This window comes from Podarcis cretensis, assembly GCF_951804945.1.
Source record: "Podarcis cretensis genome assembly, chromosome: 12".
Lineage (NCBI taxonomy): Eukaryota > Metazoa > Chordata > Lepidosauria > Squamata > Lacertidae > Podarcis > Podarcis cretensis.
In genome coordinates this window covers 57,224,991-57,238,194 of record NC_137181.1, presented here as the reverse complement: position 1 = coordinate 57,238,194, position 13,204 = coordinate 57,224,991, and the positions used below count along the sequence as shown (strand labels likewise).

The window sequence follows — 13,204 nt, the reverse complement described above, 5'->3', positions numbered from 1 at the left end:
AAACTGTCGTGTAACGGGCCAATGGCCGTAATAAAGATCAATCCAATCCAATCCAAATCACATGTTGCTTGGAAATAGTGTGCACTCGAAAGCATTGGGCTCATAAACTCCCCCTCCCTTTCCCCATGCAACTGGGAAGAAAGACCATGCTGGCACTTATTTTGTAGAATTCTTGGTTTGTCCTTGCATATGAACCAAAGAATATAGTTTAAAGCTAACTGGTAACTGGTCAGTCTCAAAACAAGTCAGCTTCAAACCCGTGGGCTCTGATGCTGTTTTGTTTAGTGAATCAGAATTTGTTTTAAAGCACGATCCCTTGTTTGTACATAACAGCAAGTCAGGAATTGTGGGAAATGGACCCATGGAAATGGGTGGAGTCCTCCTCTCAATTGCTCAAGGAAGAGCATTTAACACATAGTGAATTAAATTAATGGGCTCTAAAGCATCAACGGGGATGGGGGTGGTGCTGTGGTCTAAACCACTGAGACTAGGGCTTGCCGATCAGAAGGTCGGTGGTTCGAATCCCCGCGACGGGTGAGCTCCCATTGCTCGGTCCCTGCCACTGCCCACCTAGCAGTTCGAAAGCACATCAAAGTGCAAGTAGATAAATAGGTACTGCTCTGGCGGGAAGGTAAACGGCGTTTCCATGCACTGCTCTGGTTTCGCCAGAAGCGGCTTAGTCATGCTGGCCACATGACCCGGAAAAACTGTGTGCAGACAAATGCCGGCTCCCTTGGCCAGTAAAGCAAGATGAGCACCGCAACCCCAGAGTCATTTGTGACTGGACTTAACTGTCAGGGGTCCTTTACCTTTACCTTTACCTTTAAAGCATCAACACTTGCACTGAAGTACATCTGACTACTAAAAGGGGAACTTCATGTGACAGTGGATCGTAAGCTCTGTGTTGATTGCACAGTGCAATTGGAACCAGACTTCAGTTTCTAATTCTTCTACACGTGGACAGCATGTTTGGGAGATTCCAAGAAATTAACTCTCACTGAAGCAAAGAACAAGAAGTCACATGAACTGCTGAGTCCCGCAGAGCTGTTTGGTTGGCATTATCACGCAGCAATCTCTGAAACTGATTTGAACAATTTTAGATGAACTTGTTAGTAAGATGGACATAGTAATAGAAATTATTTTATCTTTCCCTTCTGATCTGGTGAGCTGCCCTTGTGCCACAGCTTTTCAGATTACATTTTTGTGCTCTAGTTTTTCCGTGCTCATATATGATGTAGCAATTGCAACACACACAATACATCCAGGTAGGAAATTGCAGGTATTCCACCACATGTGACCAATTCAGACCTGTCTGTTTGCCTGTATGCTCATGCTTGGAGAATCGCCTGAAGAAGGCACGTCACACCATTCTGCTGTTGACGCTAAGCAGGTTTGGCTTTGTAAGCTGCCTGGATTTCAGACTGCCTGAGAACTATATATAAGCTGCTCTGAGCCTCTGAGCAGGCAGCTAGATATGTGCAGTGCATGCCTGGGAAACATGCCTGCAGTGGAGGCAATGTGTGTTTGGCATGTATATACATTTCCTGCACAAAATGGGAAATAGTCTAACCTGGTATAAGGCAGCTGGCTAGCCAGAAGGCTCTGTGTAGGAAATACTATCCAGGTTGTACTGTGGTTTTAGTTGTTTCTGTTGCTTGCTGAGATATTTTAATGATTTTATTGTTGTGTATTCTATAATTTTATTTATTTAAACTGTTGTGCCCTGCCGAAGGGTAGGCTATAAATATTTTTTAATAAATAGGAACAGATAATGTGAAGCAAATGAAAGAGAATCAAGCTCACAAAGCACAAACATATATACACCACTTCCAAGTTGGTGTATGCCAAAAGCACAATAGATTTCAATAAGTCCTTTGCACGTTAGATCTCTGAGGAAGACTAATTCATGGTCAAAGCCGTTCTCACCTGTGGCTACCAAAAAATGTTTTGTAAGGTTGAAAGGTGCACGTTTAATTGCTTATATTTCTGATAACTTCAACCCAACTTGGCATTTTTAAAAGCCATTTGTGAAGCTACCCTGCGTCTCTCTTTGGTCTGTGGTGACAAGCACCGTTAAACGGGAATAAGCTGAGCCTAGAGACTGCTTCTGCTGTGCCAACAGTAGCTAGTTTTCTCTCTGCTTCCGGCTTGTTCCCCCGCGGCCTTCCCCTGCAGTATTAACCTCACAACTGTTGCCTTAACTTAACATTTCCACTTTGGGCCCTTGTTTGTACAAAGCAGATGCCAAAGGAATGTCACTGACTCGAGGCGGCTCTGGGCTGCAGTGTGCAGGCGAAGTACATTCCAGCTGCAGTCCCCAAGCGCACAGATGCGGCTGCAGCAAGGAGCCTCCATGAATCCCTCACTCTGTCGGCAGAGAGGAAAACAGCCTTTCTTTCCTTGCCCCACAAACGTCTCATTGTGCTGAACTGCCATTTGATTCATATTTAATAATGAGTTAAGTTTGCAGCATTTGCCTGCCTGTTTACAAGGACAGGGGGTGGTTCATAAGATACTGGGTTTTTTTTTATTACGTGCCCATTTATTTAAGTTGGATTTGAATATATGCCCCAACTATGCCATATAAATTGGATTGTGGAGTATATATGTATTCACTTAGATGTAAGTCCCACTGCGTAAAATTGAGCTTATTCCCAGGTCAATGTGCACAGGATTGCAGCATCAGTACTTGAATCTTCTCTTCTGAAGTCTTAACTTTGGCCTGGAATAATTCTGTCTCTTCGGCATTTAGAGTGTTTTTTCTGAACTTGCCTTCCCGGGAAGATTTTTCTGGTACTGTGATGACACCTTGTGGGGAAAGCATTTAATTTTATAATGGAACATGTAGAAACTGCGAGTGAAGATAGATGTGATAATGGTTATCTGTCTTTGACACACAACTAATATCAGATTTGGTAATATCAGAGAGGGCAATTTTCAGGTCAGAGAAAGAAACCGTAGGGGAAAGGTTTTCACGCAGACCTCACCAATGCACACTGCCCTGATCCAAAACATATCCTTGTTGGGGGATCTATTCAAAAACGTGTTAGGGGATCTGGTTGCCTGTCCCTCACATCCCATGTAGTTTGGTGCTCTTTTTTAAAGGTTCCACTCACTGTGCCCCTCAGTGGATATGAGCAGCCAGTCCCCCCCCCCTCCTTTGTGTATGCTTAAAAAATATACCCTGATCCAGTTAAGATGAAGTGCAATGCTAGAACAGCTTTCATTGAGTTGTCATTGCTAATAGCCATTGAACCTGTCCAAACCCTTTTAAAAGCCATTTAAGCCCATGGTCGGACATGGGTGGCGCTGTTAGTTAAACCACAGAGCCTAGGACTTGCCAATCAGAAGGTTGGCGGTTCGAATCCCCGCGATGGGGTGAGCTCCCGTTGCTTGGTCCCTGCTCCTGCCAACCTAGCAGTTCGAAAGCACGTCAAAGTGCAAGTAGATAAATAGGTACCGCTCTGGCGGGAAGGTAAACGGCGTTTCCGTGCGCTGCTCTGGTTTCACCAGAAGCGGCTTAGTCATGCTGGCCACATGACCCGGAAGCTGTACGCTGGCTCCCTCGGCCAATAAAGCAAGATGAGTACTGCAACCCCAGAGTCGGCCACGATTGGACCTAATGGTCAGGGGTCCCTTTACCTTTACAAGCCCATGGTCATCACCATATATTGTGGTCAGAAATTTCATTTATTAAGTGTTGTATGAAGCAGTAGTTTCCTCCTCTTTCTCATTCCTTTTTTTTCACCTGGTTCCATCCCTTACATAGGACTCCTCTGGGTGTGCAGAGATGCTAGGTGACCCAAGCAGCCCTTCATGGTGTTTCCTGTGCAAAGCTTCTCTCAGATTTGGCATCTCCCCCTGCGTCACTTCCTTTATTCATGGCAAACCACAGAATGGCTAAGCTCAGATGTGGTCCCGATCCAGGAAGGGAATTGGAGCATACTGGGGGTGGGGGTGGGGGTGGGAGAGAGAAGCATGTGCACCAGGAAATATTACATGACCTCTTTCCAGCGGGACTTCAGAACAAAATTTTGGAAGGTGCCATATTTGCTGCTGCATGAGAGGAAGAGCAAATGAGCTCATTACTGCTTATATATACCTGGTGGTGGTGGTGAGCTGCATGCAATCCTAGCGCCCTCGTATATTTTTCTGGTATAATGTGAGTCCATTGCATGTGCATCATAAATGCAGTATGTTTAGCAGTTCTCAGTATTGCAGAATGCCTTCATTTCTTCCACTAGGTGTCATTGTACAACAGGCAGTTGCATGAGCTGGCTGTGCTCTGACACCGTGGTCAGACTCAGTCTGCTACTGAATACCAGTTGCTAAAAACCACAGGGTAGGATAATGCTCTTGTTCTCAGGTCCTGCTCACAGATTTCCCACAAGCGCATCTGGTTGGCTGCTGTGAGACCAGGATGCTGGACTCCATGGGCCATTGGCCTGATCCAGCAGACTCTCCTTACATTCTTATTATGAGGTACTGATTAACCCTCCCTCTGGAGTTTAAAAACCAGATAAGGTTTGTTCTAGGTTTCATTCTGTGCAAACTGACACTATAAAGTCCACCACTGAATTTATTCGGTTGCTAAGAAACTGGAATTTGCTCATCACTGGAAATTCCAGCCAATATGATGACATAATCAAGGTTGCCATGGTGGCAACTGTTCTGTACTGGTCCTGTGGTGCAGCCCAAGGAAAGTGGACAACTTGCTCTGACAAGTGTTGGAAGTGGAATGAGGCCTTTCGAGCCTCTTTCTCCAGGTCATGTGACCTAAGCTCTGTCCCTCCGGGGAGAACTAGATTCTCTTGAAGCATCTGCCCTCTGGCCTGGAGATGGGCAGCTCTCCTGCGCTTCATAGTCTGTGCCATTGGACTGGCAAGGTGGTGAGAAAGGCATTTGCTTCTTCTGGCACGGGGGACGGTGCTTGTGAATGTCTCAGCTCCTCTCCAAAGGCTAACTTTGGGTTCCATGATCCTCTGATCACCAACATCAGGACCCCAGTTTGGCTCCTTAGCCAGCGACGCTATAGCTTCCAGTTCAGTGTGCTGGACTCCAGAGTTATGAGTGTAAGTCTCTCTCTCTGTATGTTTCCACCTGACTGAGCTTAAGGGCTTCTTGCTTTCTAGGTAGTCTTCCTGGGTTGAATTATCACGAGCTATGTATTAAAGAAAAGCCTAAAGGTATCTAGCTAGTGTTTTTTTAATGGTGTGGAACAATTAGGGAGAAGATAGTTTTGCAGCAGAGTTCCATTTGCATAAGAATATGCCCTGATTTATATCTGACCTGCTAACTAGAACACTGTTCTTTTTAAAAATGATAATCAAAAAACCCTACACATATTCATAGTGTATTCCGCCCCACCCCCAAAAAAACCTGGAGGCTGTTCCCATAGGGTTTTATAGAGTGGTTTTCACATTGGGGTGGGTGTGAATTTGTCAGGCTGAGGTTCTGTAGATGTGTACCTCATTCCTTAACTGTAATTCAGAGCTCACATGTGCCCTCCCCTATCCATCCTGAATCCGAACACACCAACCCCGGCTGGCCATACCAGTGGTGCAACAATAAAACTGCTAGCATATTTGCACAGCTAAGCAGGGTCCAGTATGGCATCAAATTGGATGGGGGACTGCATGTTGAAATTCTTGTATTTCAGGGGGTCGGACTAAATGACCCTCAGGGTCCCTTCCAACTCTCTAATTCTATTATTCTGTGCTAGCACTGGCAATAAACAGAGTGTTTTGTTTGCTATGCTTTGGAAATCTGAATTTAAAGCTCATTTCCAAACTCTGATGAATAGCAAAGGTGCTGATAAAAGCTTTAATCTGGTAGAGAAGGAGGGAAGAACATGATTCCGTGGCCTATTTTTGTGTTGGCTGGTGTTTGTCCAAAAGCGGGGAACTGTTTAAACAGCAATGGATCTATTATTGGGAAGAGAAGCAAGTCTTTTGTGGGTGTCCTGTTTTTGAATGAGCAGGCTGACACCTGCACAATGTTATTGTTCTTGGGCATTGGACAGCCTTTTCCCACACAGAAGGCAGAAACATCCTCAAACGCTTCCTTCCAGTTGACGCTGCTTTGGGATCCATGTGGATATCACTTGATGCTGCTTTGCTGCACGGCCTTCATTTTATTCTGCTTCTGCCCCTTCTTGCACATCTTTGCTTTGTTTTTCCCCTCTTGCCCAAAGGTTTCACACTGCTTTTTACATGGTTCTTCTCCCACCCCACTTCTGCTATGGCTCCTGTCTCTTCCAGCTTTGGAGACATGTTATCCTTTACTCTGACGGCTTTCGTTGAACTGATGGATCATGGAATTGTATCATGGGACACATTCTCTGTGGCTTTCATTAAAAAGGTACAGTATGCTTATGCTTGACATTAAGGGTCAGAGTAGATGTATTTTCCACACACATCTGTTCTGTTCATTTACAAAATGGAAGGGGGGGGGGGTTGAGGCCGCTTGGGAGCTTTTCATGCCAGTATCAGCCTATTCTTGGAAGTTGCCTGGAAATACTGTGTGTCAGGCACCAGAATGACGACTTCTTCTTCTTCTTCTTCTTATTTTATTAATTGAATTTATATACCACCCTATACTTTATATATGAATTTATATACCACTCTCGCCAGAGTGGTGCATGCTCTAGTTATCTCCCGCTTGGACTACTGCAATGCGCTCTACGTGGGGCTACCTTTGAAGGTGACTCGGAAACTGCAATTAATCCAGAATGCGGCAGCTAGGCTGGTGACTGGGAGTGGCCGCCAAGACCATATAAGACCAGTCCTGAAAGATCATCATTGGCTCCCAGTATGTTTCCGAGCAGAATTCAAAGTGTTGGTGCTGACCTTAAAAGCCCTAAACGGCCTCGGTCCTGTATACCTGAAGGAGCGTCTCCACCCCCATCATTCTGCCCAGACACTGAGGTCCAGTGCCGAGGGCCTTCTGGCGGTTCCCTCCCTGCGAGAAATGAGGTTACAGGGAACCAGGCAGAGGGCCTTCTCGGTAGTGGCGCCTGCCCTGTGGAATGCCCTCCCAGCAGATGTCAAGGCAATAAACAACTACTTTACTTTTAAAAGACACCTGAAGGCAGCCCTGTTTAGGGAAGTTTTTAATGTTTGAATGGTTGGAAGCCGCCCAGAGTGGCTGGGGAGACCCAGTCAGATGGACGGGGTATAAATAATAATAAATAATAATAATAATAATAATAATAATAATTATTATTATTATTACTACTACTACTACTACTACTACTACTACTACTATACCGGGAGGTCTCAGGGCGGTTCACAGAACAAAATCAAAATATAAAACCACAAAATATATAATCAAAATTAAAACTACGACCCAATAACCCCCCACCCCAAAAGAAAAACCACATTTTTAAAGGGCATGGGATCCATATTATGGATAGGTGCTACATAATATGACTGCAGTGAGGACCGGCCCACGGCTGAAAAGGTTGCTGACCCCTGCTCTGAAGTATACTCAATAACCAGTTTGGTGGTGTTTTCTAGAAAGGTCTGGGAGGGTCTAAGTCAGGCATCCCTCCAGATTGCGGCCCTCCAGATGTTTTGGCCTACAACTCCCATGATCCCTAGCAAACAGGACCAGTGGTCAGGGATGATTGGAATTGTGGTCCAAAACATCTGGAGGGCCGAAGGTTGGGGGTGCCTGGTCTAAGTTTTAATAACATCCATGGTTTGGTATCATGCTTGCTAGATATTGTATGCAGGATGCTGTGAAAATCACTGCATCTCAGCCTATCTTCATCGGTTTGTTGTGAGGATAAAACGAGAAGTCATAAGCCACACTGATCTTAGAGGGAAGGGCATGACAAACCGCCAAGCATTTTAATGGATATGCTACAATTTCATTGCCGAACAAGAGAGCAACAACAACAAAAGCCGAGGGAATGGGGTTTAATTGCTGCTAAGTTAACAGAATTTAGTCACAGCTCACTTCTTCCTAGGTTGTGCCGATGATGTTCATATTTGATCGAATTTCTGTAATTTTATTAACTTACCTGTAAGTTAATGCTATAATGGCATAGGATGAACAATATTTGTAAGGCAAATTATGAATGATGTTGCAGCAGCCCTGCACTGAGACTTTTTCGTATGCGGTTGACCTATTTTGGAACAAGTAGTTTCTGGAAAGAGGCCAGAGAAGGCAAAGAAGAGAGAATGGAATTCACATTACCTTATAATATCATAATGTAAGCATGTTAAGGAAACATTTCCCAAGAGGAACTCTTAATTATAAACATGCTTGTCTTGGGTTTGCAAGAGAAAAAGGAAGTCCATAGCATAGTCTGGGTGAATAGCTGTTAACCACATGCAGGTATGTAAATATAAAGCCTCTCTTTATATCTCTGAATATTTTGTGTGGTGCGTATGGCAGGGACAGGAGCAATATTCAGTGACCCTTAACAGTGGTTTCAGAAGTCAAGTGTTTTCTGCTTCCATACAGGCTGCTGATTTGCACAAGATTTAGTTGGCACCCCACAATTTCTAGTGCAATTATCACATCGTTTTTCTAACTGTAAAAAGCCGACAAGAAAAATTATGGAAAATTCCACTGGGAAGTGTGAGACAAGAACCCAATGCTGGCAGTATATGATTGCCATATGCATGTGTCCGGGTGAATGACTCAGTAAATAGATGCTCAATAAGCACCTGGTCAAGAAACCCCCTTGGTTCCACAGAGATTGACCCTGGCACCCTAAACCATCCATGTGTGGCATGTGCACTGGCATTAACCATGATTAAGACAAACCAGAGTGTGCTATTATCCCAGGATTTGACACCCAGGGTTTATTGCTTTGGCCAAATGCTATTTATTTTGCTGGAACATTTCCTTCTATCCAACCCATGGCCTCTTACAAGAAACCTGATTTATTTATAGATAGCAAGTTACGTGAGCAAGTTTCCTTCTGACATTGCTATACTGCAACGATCACTAGCCATCCTAGAGTCAATGGTGTTGAACAGCCATGATCTGTACCAGAAGGTGGCACAGGAGATTACAATTGGCCAGTTAATCCCACACCTTCAAGGGTGAGTAGCTTTGCATTACTTTTGTCTGGGAATAATGGTTAAAGTTACAGCTGATGACCTTGAAAGCAGCCTTAAAATTGACAAGATCTCATTAAGGATTTGGAGCATCAGCCAGGATTAAAGTTCTTACCCAAGTCTGGTCATGATCCTGCATTTCCACATGGGTGGAGCGAGAACTGACTGCAAGGAAGGGAAGAAGAAGATAGGCCATCCTAGCTAATTCCACCGTCCCCATCCTGGAGTTGCTCACCTTCCCAGTTCTGCATGGCTCCCTGGCTACATTCAGTTCAGAGACGCTCTTCTCCTGCTGCATATGCTCAGCCAATGAAGCTTTCTGGAGCTTCTAGCAAGTCTCTTGCCTGCCGTTTTAAACTATTCCACAGATAAAAACCAGACTTATGTATGCTCATCATGACCTTGAAAGACGAGTGAGATACAAATACCGTATTTTTTGCTATATAAGACTCACTTTTTCCCTCCTAAAAAGTAAGGGGAAATGTGTGTGTGTGTTATGGAGCGAATGCAGGCTGCGCAGCTATCCCAGAAGCCAGAACAGCAAGAGGGATTGCTGCTTTCACTGTGCAGAGATCCCTCTTGCTGTTCTGGCTTCTGAGATTCAGAATATTTTTTTTCTTGTTTTCCTCCTCTAAAAACTAGGTGCGTCTTGTGGTCTGGTGCGTCTTATAGAGTGAAAAATACGGTATATAGATTTAACACAGTTTGAGCTGACGACTTACTGCAGTTAAGAAGCTGTGCATTAATTTAGCATTAATTTAGAATATAATCATTTTAAAGGCTTGTAGGGTTCCTCTACCACACTCTAGCAGCTTGTACCTGTACTTTATTGTTCTATTCTAGAAACAGCAGCAACAACAAAAATTATCTAAAGCCTGACTTTTGTATACCTGCTTTATATTATACTCTGATACAGGGCAGATCAAGAAATACAAACCTACACCATTGCCGTAATAAATGCACTTTTCCTCAAAGCGCCTGATGACAGGAGACAGGTGAGTTGGGTGTTAAAATATTAGGTGGGTCACTTTGTGGTGGTACCTGTTGAAAACACAGCTGCTTTGGCCAAAACTGTGCTATAAACGCAATTCTTAGTTATACTTGTCGGACAATTATAGCTTGAACTGTTGTATATGAAAGCTAGTGACGGCAGAGTTGAGATGTGCTACCCTTCTCTAAGAAGTAAACTGTTTATTCTGGCAAGATACATACAATAGGGAGTCCTGGTTAATTTTGTCACTCTGTTAAGATACTGAGCTTGCCCCTTTAAATGCAGGTGATTGGCAGCTGTATTGTTAAATCAAGTTGGAGGTTGTGTCCCATTGGGAGATGCTTATGAGTGGTTTTCTTCCCAATTCACAGAAATAGAATTAGCGCAGTCCGTTTCCCTTCGTCTTTTATCATGCAAGTGAGCAACAGGAAGGTAGTTTCCTTGTTCTGAGGAATAGATTATAGATTTCCCCTAATAACCAAACAAGGCATTGTACTGATGCTGCCATAATGAGCTGTATACTTTTTTCAAACTGAATTGTTACTGCTTCTTCTTTTTTCTTTTTTTCAAAATTAGGAAATGGCAAATATTTTAGCACAGAAGCAACTTCGGGCAATCATCTTACAAGTGAGTGCTGTGTCTTCAGTTCATGTTTCTGTGCTCATTTTTGATAAAGTAACAGTTGTTAAAGAAGATTCTGGGTTGAGAGACTATTCAACAGCCCAGTTCGTCAGGGTACAAGTCCACCGCGGGTCCATGCGGTCAGTAAAAGAAGGGAATTCCAGCCAAGTAATTTGGAGCAAAAAAGCAGTCAGTCGACTTAGACCCTTTATTGTTGCGCAACAGTTTCAAACAGCAGTAAGAACCCCGGGCATGGGTGACATTGGCTTTTAAAACTTTCTCACCATAACCCAGAATACAGTTTGTACAGTGGTGCCTCGCAAGATGAAATTAATCCGTTCCGCGAGTCTCTTCGTCTTGCGGTTTTTTCGTCTTGCGAAGCACAGCTGTTAGCGGCTTAGCGCTATTAGCGGCTATTAGCGGCTATTAGCGGCTATTAGCGGCTTAGCGGCTTAGAAAAAGGGGGGGAAAGGGAAAAAACTTGCAAGAACTCGCAAGACGTTTCGTCTTCCGAAGCAAGCCCATAGGGAAATTCATCTTGCGAAGCACCTTAAAAGACGGAAAACTCTTTCGTCTAGCGAGTTTTTCGTCTTGCGAGGCATTCGTCTTGCGGGGCACCACTGTACAGCATCATTGATACAACATTGCTGCATCACTGACATGTCACAAAAGGGGAGGGGTAGACGGGCAGAGAGGGACGCAGGTGGCGCTGTGGGTTAAACCACAGAGCCTAGGACTTGCCGATCAGAAGGTCAGCGGTTCAAATCCCCGCAACAGGGTGAGCTCCCGTTCCTCTGTCCCTGCTCCTGCCAACCTAGCAGTTTGAAAGCACATCAAAGTGCAAGTAGATAAATAGGTACCGCTCCGGCGGGAAGGTAAACGGTGTTTCCGTGCGCTGCTCTGGTTCGCCAGAAGCAGCTTAGTCATGCTGGCCACATGACCCGGAAGCTGTACGCCGGCTCCCTTGGCCAGTAAAGCGAGATGAGCGCCACAACCCCAGAGTTGGCCACGACTGGACCTAACGATCAGAGGTCCCTTTACCTTTAGACAGGGGTTACACTAGTTCAACTTTGGCAAACATGTCCAGACAAGTCCTTTGTACCAGATTAGCATGTGCGGACATGTCAGGGCAAGACCCAGGTATAAGATTAGCATAGGCAAACAGCTCTGAAGTCCCGCCACCCGAAGAACAATAGAACTTCCTTTGCATGTCTGGACCCCTCAGCAAGTCTGGTGATGGGATTTGGCTTTCCTTGGCCAACAATCAGCTCAGCAATTGTCACCTCTGAGCACTTCCTGGGGTAGGAGGTGTGTATACATGTCCTCACGCTTGGGGAGGTGGCAGGGAAAATAGTCGTTTTTCCAAAGGCAAAATAATAGCGTTGAAATGGAGGAAACTGGTAAAGGAGTTGATTGTATATGATTTATAAAGGTAGGCATCTTCCCTGTGCTGTCAAGTCGAAAGGATACATTCAGGCATAATATTTGTAACATTTAACAACTATAAAGATGTGGCCCCTCCCTGTAGTTTCCATAACACAGTTAAAAAGCTGAATCACATTCCTCTACTCACATATTTTAAAGGAACTGTGAATGTATTGATTGCATTGTTAGGGTTTGTGACTTCTTAAACTAAACTCATATTACCAATTGTGTGCTTTGACCAGCCAGGTGCTTGACAGACTTCTTTGTTTTTGCTGTCTCAGGCTGGCAGCAAAAAGAGGCTGTTTACTGATCTTGTGGGCATCTACAAAATAACTAGTGTGTTTTGGTTGGTTGGTAGCCCTGTCCTAGGCAATGGAGAGGATGGAAGGGGATGAAGAGAAGAGCAAAACAATTATGTTAAATATAATTATATCTCCAATTGTGAAGTTTATTTCTGGACCCCACCCCCCTTGCCTGCCTAAACTTAACTTGATGTAACTTTATGTAAGGTTGCCTGGTGATTCTGCTCTTGTTGCTCTTGCTACTATTTTCAGTATGTTATCAGAGCTCAGAGGGCCATCAATAATGAAATGGCACATCAGCTCTATGTTCTGCAAGTGCTCACCTTTAACTTACTGGAAGACAGGATGATGACCAAAATGGACCCCCAAGATCAGGTAAGCAAAGCAATATTGTTGAACTGCTACACTTATTCTGTAGAAATAGGGAAACCACTTCAGTGAAAAGGAAAAGATTTGTTATGCATGAGTGATGAGCAGTGTGCTTTATTTTAGAGGCCACAAAGGAAAAAAATAACATGCAATTCCTGTATACCTCTCAAGAAAGTCAGGCACCATTTATTGTGTTCTGAAGGCACCTAGTATGGTTCAGCTGCAGAATATAAGGCAAATCTAAGGCAGGGACCATATGGGTATATAAAGCACAAGAGAGGAATCTTGAAGACAGACCAGGATAAGTAGAACTAAATTACAACAAAAAATTAAGGCACTTAGTCGCCCTACTTCTTAAGTATGCACAAATATGCTTGGGGTATGTTTTTTTTTAAAAAAAAGCTTGAAGCAGTAATTCCAAT

At 44.1% G+C, this 13,204-nt stretch overlaps 1 protein-coding gene across 3 annotated transcripts in view; it reads left to right on the top strand.

Annotated features, from left to right (window-relative positions):
- The window catches only part of ELMO1 (engulfment and cell motility 1), a 291,965-nt gene that overhangs the window by 108,682 nt on the left and 170,079 nt on the right, over positions 1–13,204 (top strand). For all 3 annotated transcript variants that reach the window (XM_079947572.1, XM_079947570.1, XM_079947571.1), the window contains 5 exons: positions 6,261–6,360; positions 8,908–9,059; positions 9,991–10,069; positions 10,642–10,692; positions 12,666–12,788. In XM_079947572.1, the coding sequence (XP_079803698.1) occupies positions 6,261–6,360; positions 8,908–9,059; positions 9,991–10,069; positions 10,642–10,692; positions 12,666–12,788 (505 nt within the window). The remainder of the gene's footprint in view (positions 1–6,260; positions 6,361–8,907; positions 9,060–9,990; positions 10,070–10,641; positions 10,693–12,665; positions 12,789–13,204) is intronic.